Genomic DNA, 18113 nt, shown 5'->3' with positions numbered 1-18113 from the left:
GATGTGTTTGCATGTGTTGTGTCAAAGCACTGCTATGCCCAAGTACAACCTCACAGAGCCGCTAGCATGGCTGTAGACTCTTAGTCTTGTCACTATAATATACATTAACTGAGTGCATGCAACTTGTTTTCCACAAACGAGTAAAGTATAAATCATGAAACATGAGCATATTACATTTAGACAATCAGATCTGAAATTAGCCAAATGAAAACAGAAAACTGTATTTGTTTATGGATTTTTGAAGATTCACAGATGCTTTTGTAAAATTAAGATCCCCTAAAATGACCAGAAAACAAGTTGAGCACTATTTTATTACTATCTATTAGCTCTCTTTCCCTTTCCTCCTCATTGTTCGTGACTTAAGTGCCTCCTTTGACACTGTGATCAAGGCATCTTCAACATTTAAAAAACAAAACCTCACTAGTATCTACAAGAATATTTTAATCTGGTTTCGCTCGCAAATGGAGGACAACGTTTTTTCTCCTCAGTACAGACAAAAGCGAAATGCTAAATTAAAGGACAGGTGGCGCAAAGGGAAAAGCACTCGTGTTCACCTGCAGAGCGGGTTCAATCCCTGGCAGCTGTGCTTCTGCTCCATCAAACACAAGTGACGATATTTGCAGGCAGTCAGCTAGTGAGGGATCATGACTACACCATCCCCGGGCCAACAGGGGGGTGAGCAATGACAAGGACTGCAGAACACGGGGAACCTGACCTGACATGAGCTCATCTGAGGGATTACACTGTTCCCACCAGTCACCTCTCCAGTCACTTACTGTGTCCATTAGCTTGAGGCTCCTGTTGTGGCTGCCCTGGCTGTATTGTTTTTGGGGAGCGGGCCTCCAGCTCTTTCAGCTGCTGCACGAGCAGGGCCAGGTGCTGCAGCAAGTCCCTGTTCTGCAGCAGCAGCTGGTGGACACGGGCCTGGGCCTCCATACGAGCAGCAGTCTCCGCTGCCATCTGATCCTTCAACAGCTGCACCTGTAGAGGAAACAAACGCCAAGGTGTGTTTGTTTGTGTGTGAACAAAACAAGTGTGAACTTTCTCATTTGGTTTATATGCAAAACCTAGATGCATTATCCATTACAATGTTTGTTTGAATAGTTTTTTTTTCTGTCTCATGCCTCAATTCCACTCACCAACCCACCTCACCCACATCATGTGTTTTTGATCCATGATATTATGGGGATGAAATTGGATTTTGGATGACCTTGGAGTCATAATCCTGCTCATATCTACAATACCAAGACTGAAACTGAAAGTAATGATGGGATGGCTATTTAGGTGGGTCTCTAACTTGTGGGTCGATTTTGCTATGGCAATGCAATCAACCGGATCAGAAATGAAACACTAAAGTAAATATGCATTTGTGTTGCAGTTCCTCAGATTATGTTATAAATAGGAGGCTTGATGAATCACTTGAGATTTTTATTATGCTGCACTGACTGTCCTTCCATTACTGCGCTGGTGCTGCCCCCTAATGGGAGAGCATCAGTAAAAGACATACAGTGTATACAGATCACATGGTGGTGCCATGAGGCTCACACAGGTTATTGGGGCTTTACTGTGAACACAGACTGACACTCGACAGAGTGAGCTATCAACTGGTTGCCAAGATGAAGATCACCTCCATTAGTGTCGAAGTAAAAGTGTACCATGAGTGCTGTGCATCCTCGGGATGTATGGGTGGAATAAATGTGAATATCATGACAAAACTGCAACAAAAATGACGTGTGTGTGTGTCTAATTAGGAAAAGCATTACATTGTCTAGTTGATAAAATTATTCCAGTTTCATTTTACACCATTTGTCAATATTGATTCTCTAAAGAGAGACTATTGATTTGAAATTAGCCTGTCAATGGAAGATTATAAAAAAGAGCAAAGACTATGAGAAATGGTAATCTCATTAACGAAAGTGTTGAAAAATTGATATTTCATAAACTAAACAATTAATCGAAAACATTACTCATCAGATGTATTTTACACAACCTGCACACTGTGCATGATTGTCTGTGTCTGTTTCTTACCTGTGCGACAGCCACCTGTGTGTGCTGCTGCTGTTGCTGTAGCTGCTGCTGAAGAAGCTGCAGGTAGTGCTGTGATGCCAGCGGAGTGAGAGATCGGGAGCAAGGGCTGCTGGGAGTAATGCCTTGGGATGTCACAGTGAAGAGGGACCTTCGATCAAAGTCCTGACCACAAACACACACAGAAAAATGTATTTTTTTGATGGAAGGAAAATGGTCAAAACAACATACTTTAAGATGAAATGATGGGTATAATTCCTCTGACATCATATTCCACATACACATGCTGTACCCACAAAAACCATCAAAGACACAATGGACTCCAGTTTTTCATCCTCGCTACAAAACTGAACCTATTTTTAGACCTTAGACACCAGATGAATTAACGAACCAGTAGGACAGAAACCACCCAGTTTTCGGTGTCCCTGAGACCAGGACTGCGACCCACTGATCTGAAGCCCCCTGGAGCCCTACTGTTACTCCTCATCAGAAGTGGAATAATCTCTAAACTCATTATCATACCATACACTCGCTTCCTCTGTCTCCATTTATCTGTCTACTTCCTACATGGATTTTTAGATGATTTTCCAAATGATCTCTGGTAGCACAAATATTTCCTGGAGAAATAAGATGTTCCCTAAGCAGCTTTTCACTTCACCCCCTTCTCTGACACAGTAGGATGGATTTTGTGTGTGTGTGTGTGTGTGTGTGTGTGCGAATGGCTTCAGTGATAAAGTATGGTCAAGTCTTTGTGGTACAGTGGTACACGGTATACTGTAACTCCTACATCACACCACAAGAGGGTGAGGTAGCACACTGTAAAGGACAGCACATTCAATTGAAGTTCTCAGAGAGTGCATCTTACTGAGAAGGGCTTCTACCTCAGTATATCATCAGCTTCCTTAAATAAGTAAGACATTTGGAATAAAAGTAAAAAGAAAAATACATTTTAATTTGGCACTATAAAATTCTATTTCTGATCTTGACAATCCAGTCTTTCAGGTACTTATCAATGTCTACGATTGCAGCCAGGTACAAACACTGCAAGGCATATGCTAACACAAAGTAACAACAGTTTGTAACAAATGTTTTTGCAACATTTTAATCAAAATGTAATGACAGTTGTTTGGTTAATCAAATCAATCAAATCTGATGAGACTACACGAACAAGTCGTGACGAGGCAGATTATCTGAGTGTGTGAGTGTGAAACTATTACTAAATAATAACTTACAATGTTATAGAGAAGTTTTCCGGGGCTTTAACAACACAACAAACTACTGGTGCTGATCCCCCCCCCCCCCCGGATTAATCGATTAGTCAATTGCCAGATAATTATTTGACAACAAATTTTTTTTAGACTTTTGGTCAGACAAAAACAAACACCTGTCACCTTAGGCTCTGGGAAACGGTAATGGGCTTTTTCATTTACTATTTTCTGCCATTTTATAAACAAAACAATTAAACAAACTAATGAGCAGATTAAAGCCCCTGAAAACTTGGTTTAAAATTGTAAGTATTGCTCTATAACTTTAATTATTTGTGACTAAATAAGCAAAAATCAAAGTTAAAGTTAAAAAAAGCCTTCTTGGTTATAATCTATTAGCTTTTTACACAAAAACTCAGCTAATATGCTTTATCGGTACTGTGTGGGTGTGGTTTGATCAGATTTGATTGACAGTGGCCTGACAACATGAGCAAACAATCCCACAACTGCCATCAGACCCAAATGTTGCTCAAGTGTGATTGGTGCATGTAATCACGTGACATCACCTTTTTCAAACTGAGCCCCGACCACTTCAAACCAGTGAGAAAACACAATCACAAAAACAAAACGTGAAACAACCGAAACTCTTCTAACTTTGGCAGAAAATGTTGTGCTCATGTAGCTGATGGATACTGAAAATAATCATTAGTAGCAGCCCTAAAAACTATGGCCTCAGAAACAAGTTGATTGAACACCTCAGATGGTCTTGGTGTTCCTATTATTTTGTCCACCACTGTGTTTCATGTTTGCAACCACCAATACAACCAACATCTTGTGTAGTCTATAACTTTTGACCAGTCTTCCTTTCCGTTATCCTGATCTCCCATTAGTCCTTCCTCCATCTCTTTCTTTCCTTCTCTCTCTTTTCCCTTCCCTTGCTCCTTGCTTATCTCCATAAAGCAGATGTTCGCGAACCCCTCAACGGGATTATCGTGGCGTTTCTCAGAAATCAAAGGGAACAGACTGGGGTTTTGGGATTAGGTGTCCCCCTTTCACAGCCAGCAGGAATATTCAGGTACCCCACTCCAATCCCACTCTCTCTTTTAGCAGCATGATAACAGCTATGTCTACCACACTCACAAATCCAAAGGAACACATCATGACACACCAAAGCCTGCTTGTTTGCATCTTTTCATCCGGTCAGTGTCAACATATTCATGAAAGATAATCGTCAGTTCCTAAATTCACAAGGATTTTAAAGTCTGCTAAATCACAGAGAAACACAAATGTAGTCTTTTTACCTCATGCAAGAGTGACCAGGTTTTTTCATAACGACAGTATCTGCTGCCAACTTAGAGCGGTGGTAAGTCATGGAGAGCTGCACTCAATGATCTGGTCAGGTACTGCAGTAGATGACAAAGCACTATACTGTACTTCCTTAGTTCAATGAGCCATTTGGCAGCACTATGCCTAGATAATAGCATCAAAACACCACTAAAGCCAAAGCAATGAATCAAAGCAGAGGCTAAGTCCTTCCTGTTTTTCTAGAAAATCAGTATATATATCCTTGGTGTTTGTTTGTGTACTTAGTCAAAATGATAGTGCCCCCTACATTAACGGTCTCCAGGGGCTGTGAATCTTCTGGTGTTGACTGACAATGTCGGTGTTAGTAATTGGACTGGTGCAATATCTGTGTGGGGGCAGGTACTAAAATTTTTTGAAATATTACAACAATTCCAACGGTTAGTGTTGCCAACTTGGCAACTTCTACCTCTAGACTGAGCAACTTTTACGACCCCTTTTTTCCAAAAATGTCCCTAGCAACAAATCTTGCAACTTTTTTGGCAGACCTTACCTCCTCTCCCTTAAAGACAGCCCCTAATATTTCTCAGTAAATGTGCACTCACCCTTGCTCACACTGGCGGTGGCTCTCTTTATGAACTGTTTTCAGTGAGTGGGACAGAGCAGCAGCATGTTCAGTCAACCAATCACCAGCCAGACAGAAATGTGAATGACCTGTGAATGTGTGTTCCTAATGAGCAATCACGAGTCCCCATTGTTTGTCTGGGAACTCCTTTGTGTTGGCTCTAAATGATTAAATCTGACTATTTAACAAAATACACAGTTTACAACAGTTTATTCCAGTGTCTGGGTCCTTCTGAAATTATATGCAGATTTAAATGTACTGAGATGAGATGATGGAGCCTTGAATAATAATAGCTGATGATGAAACTAGTCAGAAGTTAGTCATTTAAGTTTAGTTTGACTTTCATTTTTTCATTATGATTTTTTAAAAGTTTTAGCTACCTTCCATTGAAAACTGTTGGCCAGAGTGCCAACAGTCACACAGGCAGTTAAACAGTTGAGGTACCAACGTTGTTAGCGGATGCTTAGTCCTGTGTCGTGATTTGATCACCGAGTACGGAGCACTGTGGTTACAGAACCACTCGTTACTGTGAGTTTTAACAGTCTGGCTATTTGCTGTCATCACAATTGCACCCATGAATAAGAGACGGCTAACACTAGCCTCATTATCTTTCTATAATGCACGACAAACACAGCACTGAGTGTGTGAAAGCTGCCGATGACTCAGCAGGGGCTGAAATATCATGAACAAAAAGCAATGTCTAGTGGAAATCAGTGCTAATTTTAGCAAGCTAGGCTAACTAGCTTCCACTGTCCGAATGGTACCTAGTTAGCCTAGCTTGCTAGCTTCTACGTTCCAAGTAGAATACAAACTCAGCAGCACGATGGGTCCTCCCAAATTGCTTTAATGTTAACGGTACATAACCAACGCTATGTGGCTTGTCGAAAAAGGGGAAAAAACGTCTTGTATCAATGTTTGTAGGGTACAGGGTTAAGGGCCTCACAGCAGTACCTGCACTTATCTCCTAGCAATCAGAATCAGAAATACTTTATTGATCCCTGAGGGTAAACTCTTTCATTACAGCTGCTCACTATCATGTCAATGCACACAGGAATAGAAGGACTAATAAAATAGAAATAGAAATAATAATAAAATAAGTCCGCAAGGAGACAATTATTTCTAGTAAGAAATAACAGATGTGCATATCAAAATATAATACACTATAATACAACTAAGAAAAATTAAGTACAAAAGTGGATATAAAGCATAAAGCTAAAATAACTGTAAAGTACAAAAGTGGGGTTACAGGTTGATAAGTATAGCCAATGCTAGCCTTCAGATGTCAGTCAGCCACTGCCATGGGAAATGCAAATACAAAGGCTTGAATCTTAGATGCTGTTTCCATAAATATGTCAAAAAATAGTTTTATCCTCTTTTGAAAAAATAAGCATACCTTAAATATAAAAAAGTACGACAGTTTGCCTTTTTACTGTACTGTAGACAACTATAATATATCAAGCACAATACAGCATACTCATTACAATCTGGGTGTGTGTGCATCCTGCAGTATCTTACTATGATGGTCTGTCCAGGTTTGACCACGTTCAGTTCAGCCAGACTCTGCAGAATTTCATTGACTGCCTTTTCACACAGTGAAGTGCCAGCTGAAGGACCCTCTCCTCCTCGCCTTCCTCCATGTTTGCTGTCCTCCTCTTCCTCCCCTCGCTCTGCCCCTGTTAGTTTACGATCTGTAATGGAATACACAAAGACAATAAGAAAAACATTTCCATCACCTCTGGGGTTTACGTTTGTTCACTTTTGGATTAATTTCGCAACTATTGTTCAGCATTTTGTTCCTGTGTAGAAGTGTTCAGAATATGCTCTCATGGGCACTTTAATGTTTAGTGTTATTCAAAATACATACATTACGTTTACATTATACATAGCATATCTGTGAGACTCCTGGTTTTATGAGTTGATTAACATCGCGGTTATTATTAAATACATTTGAAACTTGAATTTAGAGAAGGGAAAAATACTTCCAGAGCCAGGGGCCAGCCATGTGAGTTACTTAATGCAAAAAAAAAGGGAAATATCCTCATTCGCCCAATTCCAGTATTTGTGCTAAGCTAAGTTAGCTGGCAGCTGGCCGTAGCCTTATATATAACACTGGCTTTGGGTGGTATCAATCTTCTCTTCTAAATCTTTCCCAAAATGTCCAACTATTCCTTTAAATATAAATGCATCTTATACAGTAGATTTGTGTAATTTGATATCCTTCTGAAAGCTCTGATATAGCCATCTTCACTGTAAAATAATGCATAAGAATCTATAAAAAGCAAACAATCATGGTTGCCTGCATTTAGATAACTAAACCCTAAATTAATTCCATTTTGAGCACATACACAGTATTTTACCCCCACATGATCAACTCTGAGTGTCACACAACTGTAGCTTAGTGCTAGACAACTATTCATTCACTGTGCAAATTACACTCATTACTGGTAACACTGGCAATCACCCTCTTGTGTTGTTCAATGGCATGACAGTTGTAATCACGGGAAACTTTCCCATCTTTAATCTTTACCCTCCATCTCACATGAAATGAATGCAGGCAGCATGAGGCCTCAGAGAACACTCAAATCTGGATTAGCTTCATGTCCCTTAAATCTGTTTACATTCCAGTGTAACCGGACATTTGTGTGGTTACTGTTTGACTGCTGTGCTGGATTAATGAGCCAGTGAGGGTTGATGGTTCAGTTTAGGCCATAAAGAGGCATGTAATCAAACTAAATGGACAAGTCAAGCTTTAACCAGGAGAGAGATGGTCCTCATGTGACCAAAATGACCAATATAAGCTCATAAACACCATGTTTTCCACAATACCATTGTTCAAACCAGATGTTTAAGGTAAAATGTGTGTTTTAATATAACAGCATGCTTCTCTGTGAAGAATCTTGAGCATTATTTCTTTGTAAGAAACCATAATCGTACTCATTCACTTTATAAAACATCTAGAAAGTGAAGAGGGCATTGGTGAAACGCACCCCAGTAACCACAAAGCTTTCTGTATGTTTGTATGCTTTTGTTTCCACAATTATTTGGTTGGTTCACATTTTTAAACATTCGAATCACATGACTTTAACTCAGACTGAAGTCATAAATCTGATGACTTTAGTCACTTTAACACCAGTGAAGTGTGCAGTGAATCAACTCTTCTTATTTCTGATATCAGATCTATTTACAGCCATTGCAAGGAGGCAAGGTGCATTTGGCAGTGCATACTACCACATTTGGACATTACAACATTCAGGTAAGTAGACTTCAAATTTTGATCTTTCATTTGTTATTTTTTACTTCTGGTATAAATGTTGTTTATATGTTTAAAGTTGAAGACATGTGGATTAAATAAGAGATTCAAAACTAGATTCAGATTTAATAAACTGAACAGTAAAAACCTAAAATGCTTCAGCATTTTGCATTTGACTTACTGTAATGGGGGTGAAAAAAACTTCTCAATTAATTATCTAATAACATAGCTTGGTATATGCAGCACATCATTTCACTAAAAAAGTAGTTTAATGCTTGCATCTTTGTGCTGTGTTCCTTCTGTTTGGCCCACAAAGAGTTGTTCTGCTCTCTAACAGCTGGAAGGCTCAGACACGCAGCAGGTGTTTACACATTGCTAAACAGAAACTAAACTGTACAAACAGATTCTGGCTCACAAAGATATATGCAAACAAAGGCAAAGAATCAGGTCACTGTTAACAAAGTTTTCAGGATTTTATTTCTAACTTTGAAGGCCTTCTTTTAATATATTGTAATAATCATTTACATTTTACTATATTTTAAATATTTCTTTGTAATCACAAAAATCAGCCAGAATATAATAACCCAAAATGTGTATTTGTGTATTTGAATGTACTCTGCAAAGGCAATACTGTGCAAAGCAGATAACAGTAAACCCTTTCAGGTAGTCCTCACCATGACTGCTGGGCTCCTCTGTGGACTTGTCACTCTCTCCATCCGCCTGTCCGTCTGCATCCTGCTCAGCATGCTGCAGACTGAGCTTATGGCACACTTCAAAGGCCTGACCTACTGTCCGCACAATACGCATGGCCTGCGTCTGACAGGGAAAGAGAAGAGGGAGAGAGAAAGACAGATAGACAGAGAGGAGAATTTTAGATAAAAGGTCAATGTTTAGAGCAGAGGAAATAAACAATAAGCAGAGTGTATAAGGCTTTTCACTCCACTAAACAACACAGAAAGTAATTTCACAGGTCAGTTCCCCCTGTCTGCTTTAAGATGAGTTAACCAGTGAAATCACCTGCTGCAGTCTTTGGATGGACTGAAAACATGCACACTCTAAGCACGCAGTTGAATTCAGAGACTAATAATATCACTTCTGTGGAACAATTCTCATTACAGTTGACTGATAATAGCAGACCTCTAAGCCAAGACTGCAGTAACTTGCAACACCTGCAGCAAAACGCATGAAAACAGCTTAGACTGAGCAACGGTAAAGAGATGCTTGTCTGAAATATGCAGTTGTAGCCTTGTCCTTGAGTGCATCTATTCTGTATTCACTGCAGGCTATGTAGTGCTAAGCCACCGGAAATTGAATTTAAGATACAATTTAAAACCAAAATTGATTAACTGAGCTGATATAATAAGGAAATGAATTCTTAAATAAAAGATAAAAGTTGAACAAACAACAGTCAGTCACAGGTAGCTGGGCACAGAAAACTGAAACAAATCACATTTAAGTCTGCATGCGTTATGTCCCACAGTGAACTTACCACTTGCTGTATTTAGCTGGGGGATTTACATCAAAATCAAATTGGGTGGTAAGAGGAAAAAGTGCACAGGTTTTTCCAGTTAAGAAAAAGCAATCTAATATAAGTAAGGGTGCTCCAAACAGGATTTTTGGGGCCGATCACCGATCTCTGGATCTCCAATCACGGGGTCTATTTGAAGCCTTCTATTTATTGTGTATTTATTTATCTATTTATTTATTTAACTATTCTTAACAATATTGTATATTAAGTATTAAAGTTGACAACTGTCTTTTTATTGGCAGTCTTTTTATGTGTCTGACTTTCTTTGTCAGCACTATGTTTTATAAAGTCGCCCAAAAAACTCCCGTCAGTTTTTCACCTGCAATTCCGTATGCACAACAACAGGCTTGTTGTTAATGACGTAGCCTATCGAAACGATTTAAACCAATGTGGTAACAAATGACATCCGCACCAACCGGTGTGTTCACTGTTGCTTTACTTGGTCCATGCTTAGAAAATATCCAACGTGTGCGTCTTCTAACGTAATATCAGTTAACGTCTCTCTCTTGTACACGCTAAAGCTAAAACGCTAAAATGGTTCACCGGCCATTAATATACCTTGGCGGGCATTGCGTCATCTGATCGGCTCTTCTGATCAGACTTATAGAGACACGGATCAAACTATTTATAACGAATATCGGCCAATAATGATCGGTGGCCAATCAATCAGCGCACCCTTAAATCTAAGTAATCTAATGGCTGCATTAGATTAAGGCCTACTGATGCTGCTGTAGCTGTAGTTAAATTGTTATCTCATCTTCCTCTATGATGGGTTTCTCCCTGTATGATTGCTGACTGATGGTTTCATTTTTAGTTATTTAAACGGGAAATCTCAAGGGTGATGAAACATAAGAGCAGCACTGTAGTTGTACATGAAGCCTATTCCCCAGAAAAGTGTTATCTAATGTTTAACACTTCTGTATCATTGGTTAGATGTTAATGGAATAGTTCGACATTTTGGGAAACATGCTTATTCTTTTTTTTTTTTTAGCCGAGAGTGAGATGAGAAGACCGATACCACTCTCATGTAAGTCCGTTAAATATGAAGCTACAGTCAGGAGATGGTTAGCTTAGCTTAGCATAAACACTAGAAGCAGGAGGAAACAGCTAGCCTGGCTCTGACATATAATGTGTTAATTTGTGAGCTTTAGAGATGCTGGTAGGAGGATTTGTTTAACCTTTTAACTCTGACTTGCACCATACTTTCCTTGCATATTTTTATTTGACCATGTATAGGCCACAGTATGTTTCCAGTCTTTATGATAAGCTAAGCTAACCATCTGTTGAATGTAGCTTCATATTTAACGTACAGACATAAGAGTGGTATCAATCTTCCCATCTAACCCTCAGTAAGAAAATGAATAAGCGTATTTTCCAAAATGTCGAACTGTTGCTTTAATTATCATAATGTAGATCAGCCGTGCATGTGTACAGTCAGGAGGTGTATGGGTGGACTTTTGTTGTACCTTCTTCTTTGACTTGAAGACATTACATCTGAAGGAATTACTGGAACCATCTCTTGCAATGTAGCTGAAGATCTTTAAGTCCTGAGAGTCGTGAGACACGTAGAAAATCCTGGAAACCAGCACAAAAGTTACACAAACCTCAAAATGTGAAAGAAGTTCTTTTTTTTTAACATGATTCACCCCTTTTTTCACCGTTACTGTCCTCCTAATGGCAAATTACATTAAAACCCAATATAGAAATCAGGGAGAAAGAGCGGACCTAATGCAGATATAAGTCAAATGAAAGGCGAATATTTATAGTATAACACTTTATATAAACGTTGATGATTGGTTGACAGGCTCCATCACCATGTAAACAGGGAAGGTGCTGGGATTGTTACAGACACGCCAGGCTCCACCTCATCACAGCCACACCGCACTCCCTCACCGGAGTACTAATTCCCAACACCTGTCAACCATTACACACCTGCACTTAATCAGTCACTCTACTCCCCATAAAACCCAGCTCTTCAGCTCAGTTAGTGTCCGGTCTCGTTTATACTAAGAACAGATCTTAGCGGTCTACAAGTATATGCATCACGGACTCACCACAACGATTATTGGAATTTACCCCCCAAGAACTCCGAACCCCAGCTTCGATCAATCTGCGGTATCCACATCGTGCCACTCAAACTCCTGGCTCTAGTCTGTCTCGTCTCACCAGAGTGGGCCGCTCCTGATCCTGGCTCCCGTCTGTCTCCTGTGTCCGGAGCTCCTGTGTGTTCCCCGTCTTCGGTGTGTGGCGCCCTGTGGCCACACACCACTACCATCAGTAAGGAAAAGGACAGTATCTTCTCTCCACCATATTCCTGCTGTGTGTATAATAAACTCTCAGTATCCTTACCCTTGTCTCCGGTTGGTCTGTTCGTAACAGAAGACCGGACCACAAAAGACAACTATACTCAGCATGAGTACCACCGATCCAGTACAGGAGTTACTGGAGATTCTACGCCGGGTCTCATCGCTTCATCGCCATCTACCTCCACCTCCGATGCTTCCGCTTCCGCTCGGTCACTCCAGCAGTTCCGCCATGTCCCAGTCCCATGGCCAAACCAGCGCCATTCTCTGGCCTGGCGGAGGATTGCAACGGATTCATTCTACAATGTTCCTGGTCCTGGAGATGCAATCCTCCCTGTACCCCACTGAACGCTCAAAAGTGGCTTTCATCATCTCTCAGCTACAGGGAGAGCGTTGCAGTGGGCCGAATCTATCTGGTCTCAGAACGGTTCAGTCACTCAATCCCTGACGAGTTTCCTGGAGCACTTCCGCGAGGTGTTCGGAAGACCAGCTGGAGACTCCTCGGCCGGAGAGAAATTATATCAATTGAAACAAGGTCAGCGGTCGATCCAGGACTACGCCCTGGAATTCCGAACCCTCGCGGCAGCTAGTGGATGGAACGAGCAGTCCCTTATTACCACCTTCCGTCAGGGATTGGAACCCCGGGTCAGATTGCATCTCGCTGCATACGAGGACACCATCGGCCTCGAACGGTTTATCCAGTTAGCCATTCGGGTGGCTACTCGTATGCAGACGTGTTACCCAGAACACCAGGACCAGCCATCACTCACACGCAACCTCCGTCAGCCAGAGAAACTCCGCCCTCCAGAACCTGAATCCGAACCCATGCAGTTGGACTCCTATCATCTAACCCCGACGGAGCGGCAGAGACGGCTGACCCGAGGACTGTGCCTGTACTGTGGAGCTTCTGGACATAATAGGGCCACCTGTCCAGTGAGACCACCACGTCCCATGGTGAGTGTAATTCTTCCTAGTCTCCCTTGCAGTAAACCCCTGTCTACTGAAATAACTCTGGTGACCCATAATGTGTCCGTTCCAGTACAAGCCCTCATTGATTCCGGGTCAGCCGGCAATTTCATCTCCGGTTCCCTCTGCCGTCAGCTTGGCATCAAGACGTCCGTCACTCCCACCAGTTACCAAGTCCGAGCCATAACTGGAAAATCCATCAGTCGCCGTGGCATACAGAGGGCTACCTATCCTGTCACCATCCGGGTAGGCCTGCTGCATGAGGAACAACAGCGTTTAATGGTTCTGGAGGGTTCAACTGTAGAGGTAATCTTAGGGCGCCCATGGTTGGAACACCATGACCCCATCGTTTCTTGGGCTACAGGAGAAGTCCTGAAATGGGGTCTGTCCTGTTTCCCTGGCTGCTTCCCTCGCCGACCCAAACCATCGACAGCCCGCCTTCAGAGTCTCCACTTGTGCACCACATCCGTCGAAAGTCCCAGAGAGAAGCAGTCAGTGGAGATTCCGCCATGCTATTCCGCCTATAAGGATGTCTTCTGCCCTAAGAGAGCCTCTCAGTTACCACCGCACCGGCCATGGGACTGCGCAATAGACCTCATCCCGGGTGAACCAGTGCCCCATGGAAAGATCTATCCGTTGTCCATTCCGGAACAAAAGCCATGGGGAGTACATCGAGGAAGCCCTCGCTCAGGGTTACATCAGACCGCCCACTTCTCCAGCAGCCTCAAGCTTCTTCTTCGTGGCCAAAAAGGATGGAGGCTTGCGGCCCTGTGTGGATTATCGAGCCCTCAACAAGATCACAGTCAAGTTCCGGTATCCACTTCCCTTGTCCCTGCTGCGCTGGAACAACTACGCGGTGCCACTATCTACACCAAGTTGGACCTCCGCAGCGCCTACAACCTGATCCGAATACGTGAGGGGGACGAATGGAAGACGGCATTCGTGACACCTACGGGCCATTATGAGTACCTGGTAATGCCCTACGGTCTGGCCAACGCCCCCTCCGTCTTCCAGGACTTCATTCATGAGGTACTCCGGGAGTTCCTTCACAAATTCGTAATCGTGTACATAGACGACATACTGATCTACTCCCGGAGCCCAGAGGATCATCTCCTACATGTTGCGGAGGTCCTAGAACGCCTGAGAAGTCATCACCTCTTTCTCAAAGCTGAGAAGTGCGAATTCCATCAGACTACTGTGCAGTTCCTTGGTTATGTCATCAGTGGTAGTGGCATCCAGATGGACGAGGGGAAGGTGGATTCCATCCGGAATTGGCCCACACCAACTACGGTAAAGGAACTGCAACGATTTCTGGGGTTCGCAAACTTTTACCGTCGCTTCATCCGCAATTACAGCAGGATCGTCCATCCCTTAACCAACCTCCTACATAATAAGCCCAAGTCTCTGTCCTGGCCACCAGCTGCTCAAGAAGCTTTTGACCTCCTCAAGAGGACCTTCTCCAGCGCACCGCTCCTTACTCATCCAGATCCAGAAAAACCATTTACAGTCGAAGTAGACGCCTCTACGACTGAGGTAGGAGCGGTGCTATCCCAACCTCATGGTAATCCAGCTAAACTCCACCCGTGTGCTTTCTTTTCCCGGAAACTCAGCCCGGCGGAGATGAACTACGACATCGGTGACCGAGAACTGCTGGCCGTGAAGTTGGCCTTAGAGGAATGGAGGCATTGGTTGGAGGGCGCCCAGCACCCCTTTACGGTTCTAACTGATCATAAAAATCTGGAGTATATTAAACAGGCCAAACGTCTTAACCCCCGCCAGGCACGTTGGGCTTTGTTTTTTACCAGATTCCATTTCCAGATCTCTTACCGTCCCGGTTCAAAGAACATCAAGGCAGATGCTTTGTCCCGGCCACACGCTCCCGAGATCACTACAGATGACCCTGAACCCATTATACCTCAGCACGTGTTCGTCAATCCCATACTATGGTCCGAGAACTCAGTTCCCTCCTCCAATGTCTCCACCAGTACTCCGCCGGGCTGTCCCCGGTCTACAGTACGTCCGAGACTCCAGCGTAATCAACTCATCCATACTTCTCATACCTCGTTGGGCACTGGTCACCCAGGGGCCAATGGAACCCTCTCGCTGCTACGGGAACGCTTCTGGTGGCCAAGCATGGCGAGGGATGTGAGAAGGTACGTCCAGGGTTGTACAGAATGTGCCATATCTAAATCTCCACGTCATCTTTCCCGCAGGCAAACTCTGTCCCCTGGCGACGCCCAACAGACCCTGGTCACACCTGGGGGTGGACTTCATCACAGATCTCCCTCCTTCAGACAATCACACCTGTGTCCTTGTAGTCGTGGACCGGTTCTCGAAGTCCTGCCGCCTCATCCCACTTCGAGGACTGCCCACGGCTATGGAGACTGCCGAATGCATCTTTAACCATGTCTTTCGGTACTACGGGTTACCGGAGGATATAGTTTCTGATCGAGGGCCACAATTCATCTCCCGGTTCTGGAAAGCCTTCTTTTCCCTCCTGGGTGTGACCGTCAGCCTCTCCTCTGGCTACCATCCTCAGAGCAACGGTCAGACGGAGAGGAAGATTCAGGACATTGGGCGTTTCTTACGTACCTTCTGCCATGACCACCAGGACTCTTGGAACCAGTACCTGGGCTGGGCCGAGCACGCCCAGAACTCCCTACGTCAACCATCCACTGGACTCACTCCCTTCCAGTGCGTGCTCGGTTACCAGCCCCTCTCTTCCCATGGTCTGGGAACCCTCAGAAGTTCCAGCTGTGGATCACTGGTTCCGAGAGAGCGAGAGGGTCTGGGACGCAGCTCATCATCAACTACGGAGAGCACTCTGCAGGCGCAGGCTGACGGCCGATCTTAGGAGATCCACCACTCCAAGATACCTACCCGGCCAGAAGGTCTGGTTATCCACTCGCGACATCAGGATGCGCCTGCCCTGCAGAAAGCTAAGTCCCAGATTCATTGGCCCCTTTACCATAATCGAACAGATCAACCCTGTCACATATAAACTCCAGTTACCAGCCCAGTACAAAATCCATCCTACTTTCCATGTCTCATTACTGAAACCATTTTATCCTTCTGTTCCTGTCTCCACAGAGCCTGGCGAAACGACAGATGCCCCCTTACCGCATCTCTTAGAGGATGGTACTGCTTACCAGGTCCGCGAGGTCTTGGACTCCCGACGCCGTGGTGGCCTTCTGGAATATCTGGTGGATTGGGAGGGGTACGGTCCAGAGGAGAGGTCATGGGTTCCCCGACATGACATTCTCGACCCTTTCTCTTCTGACGGAATTTCCACGCAGATCATCCGGATCGCCCAGCCCCGAGGAAGAGGACGGCCGCCGCGACGTCGGGGTTCCCGGTCCTCAGGAGCGGACCGTGAGGGGGTACTGTTACAGACACGCCAGGCTCCACCTCATCACAGCCACACCGCACTCCCTCACCGGAGTACTAATTCCCAACACCTGTCAACCATTACACACCTGCACTTAATCAGTCACTCTACTCCCCATAAAACCCAGCTCTTCAGCTCAGTTAGTGTCCGGTCTCGTTTATACTAAGAACAGATCTTAGCGGTCTACACAAGTATATGCATCACGGACTCACCACAACGATTATTGGAATTTACCCCCAAGAACTCCGAACCCCAGCTTCGATCAATCTGCGGTATCCACATCGTGCCACTCAAACTCCTGGCTCTAGTCTGTCTCGTCTCACCAGAGTGGGCCGCTCCTGATCCTGGCTCCCGTCTGTCTCCTGTGTCCGGAGCTCCTGTGTGTTCCCCGTCTTCGGTGTGTGGCGCCCCTGTGGCCACACACCACTACCATCAGTAAGGAAAAGGACAGTATCTTCTCTCCACCATATTCCTGCTGTGTGTATAATAAACTCTCAGTATCCTTACCCTTGTCTCCGGTTGGTCTGTTCGTAACAGGGATGTTGAGGCTCTAATGAATTGCATTTTCTTTGGGCACAAATGCTGAGATATTTTGTCAAACAAACTAAAACTTTATTGTACAGATGGTCTTAAATACCAGATTAGTGTGAATGTAATCTGAGAGTAGGATGCCTCCCCTGGAAAAATTGGATATTTTAAAGTACACAAACATATGCTCTACAAACTACATGCACAAGCTATAGATTATTCATTATGCTGTCTCGTGATTTTAACTGCATTTGGCATATACAGTATAGTACATTCAAGTACATTAGTCCTGCATGGTAAAGTAAATGGGATGGCTTATAAAGCAAGCCTCAGCTTCATCCACAGAGGCCGAGTTGAATGATCTAATTTGCACTGAGAGACATACAGAATGTATTATCTGCAGTATACTCACAATAATTAACTTAGGTTAAAGCTAGTGAGAACATGCAGAGTGCAAAGAACAGACTGAATATCAGACTGTTTAATCCCCTAAGTGTATAAAGCAAGTAGCAAAAATAGCAAGATTTTATATTTGTTTTACACAGAGTATGAACATTTTGAACTGTCAGAGGTTGAGAGGTGTGACTGACCTGTATATGGGATCTTGCATGATCATCATCTTGCTCTCATTCCATGTCCATTCTTTTCTCTGTGTATGAGACAGATGATTGTGATTAAGCATCTCATATCAAAGAAGTTATACATTTATTATTACTGATATGCTAAAACTGACCAGCTTTAAATCTCATTTAAAAATGAAACACGTCTTTTTTTTTGGTTCATTGTTACTGACTCCTGTTAGAGTTTGTCACTAGTGACTTACCTTCTGTTTCTTCCTCAGCATCACCTTGACCCCGTCCACAGACACCACAATGCTAACCTTCTTCTTCTTGATGTTCTTGGCCTTGAATTCATACTAGGAAAACAGACAAAAGGAAGTACATAAGAATAGTAGTATTACATGTTAAAAGTATCTTATCTTTCCTGTATGAA

General features: G+C 43.4%; 1 protein-coding gene across 2 annotated transcripts in view; it reads right to left on the bottom strand.

Annotated features, from left to right (window-relative positions):
* The window catches only part of si:dkey-34e4.1 (carboxyl-terminal PDZ ligand of neuronal nitric oxide synthase protein), a 56901-nt gene that overhangs the window by 15091 nt on the left and 23697 nt on the right, over positions 1-18113 (bottom strand). For both annotated transcript variants that reach the window (XR_006375625.1, XM_044175471.1), the window contains exons 3-9: positions 17944-18036; positions 17711-17769; positions 11402-11510; positions 9082-9223; positions 6673-6845; positions 2029-2190; positions 777-981 (exon numbers count right to left, since the gene is read on the bottom strand). Coding sequence is in view for 1 of the 2 variants with exons in the window: in XM_044175471.1 (XP_044031406.1) it covers positions 777-981; positions 2029-2190; positions 6673-6845; positions 9082-9223; positions 11402-11510; positions 17711-17769; positions 17944-18036 (943 nt within the window). In the remaining variant the exon portion in view is untranslated. The remainder of the gene's footprint in view (positions 1-776; positions 982-2028; positions 2191-6672; positions 6846-9081; positions 9224-11401; positions 11511-17710; positions 17770-17943; positions 18037-18113) is intronic.

The sequence above is a fragment of the Siniperca chuatsi genome, linkage group LG18, assembly GCF_020085105.1.
Source record: "Siniperca chuatsi isolate FFG_IHB_CAS linkage group LG18, ASM2008510v1, whole genome shotgun sequence".
NCBI lineage: Eukaryota > Metazoa > Chordata > Actinopteri > Centrarchiformes > Sinipercidae > Siniperca > Siniperca chuatsi.
Note: the sequence above shows the minus strand (reverse complement) of the source record. Positions and strands in the feature narration are given on the sequence as shown.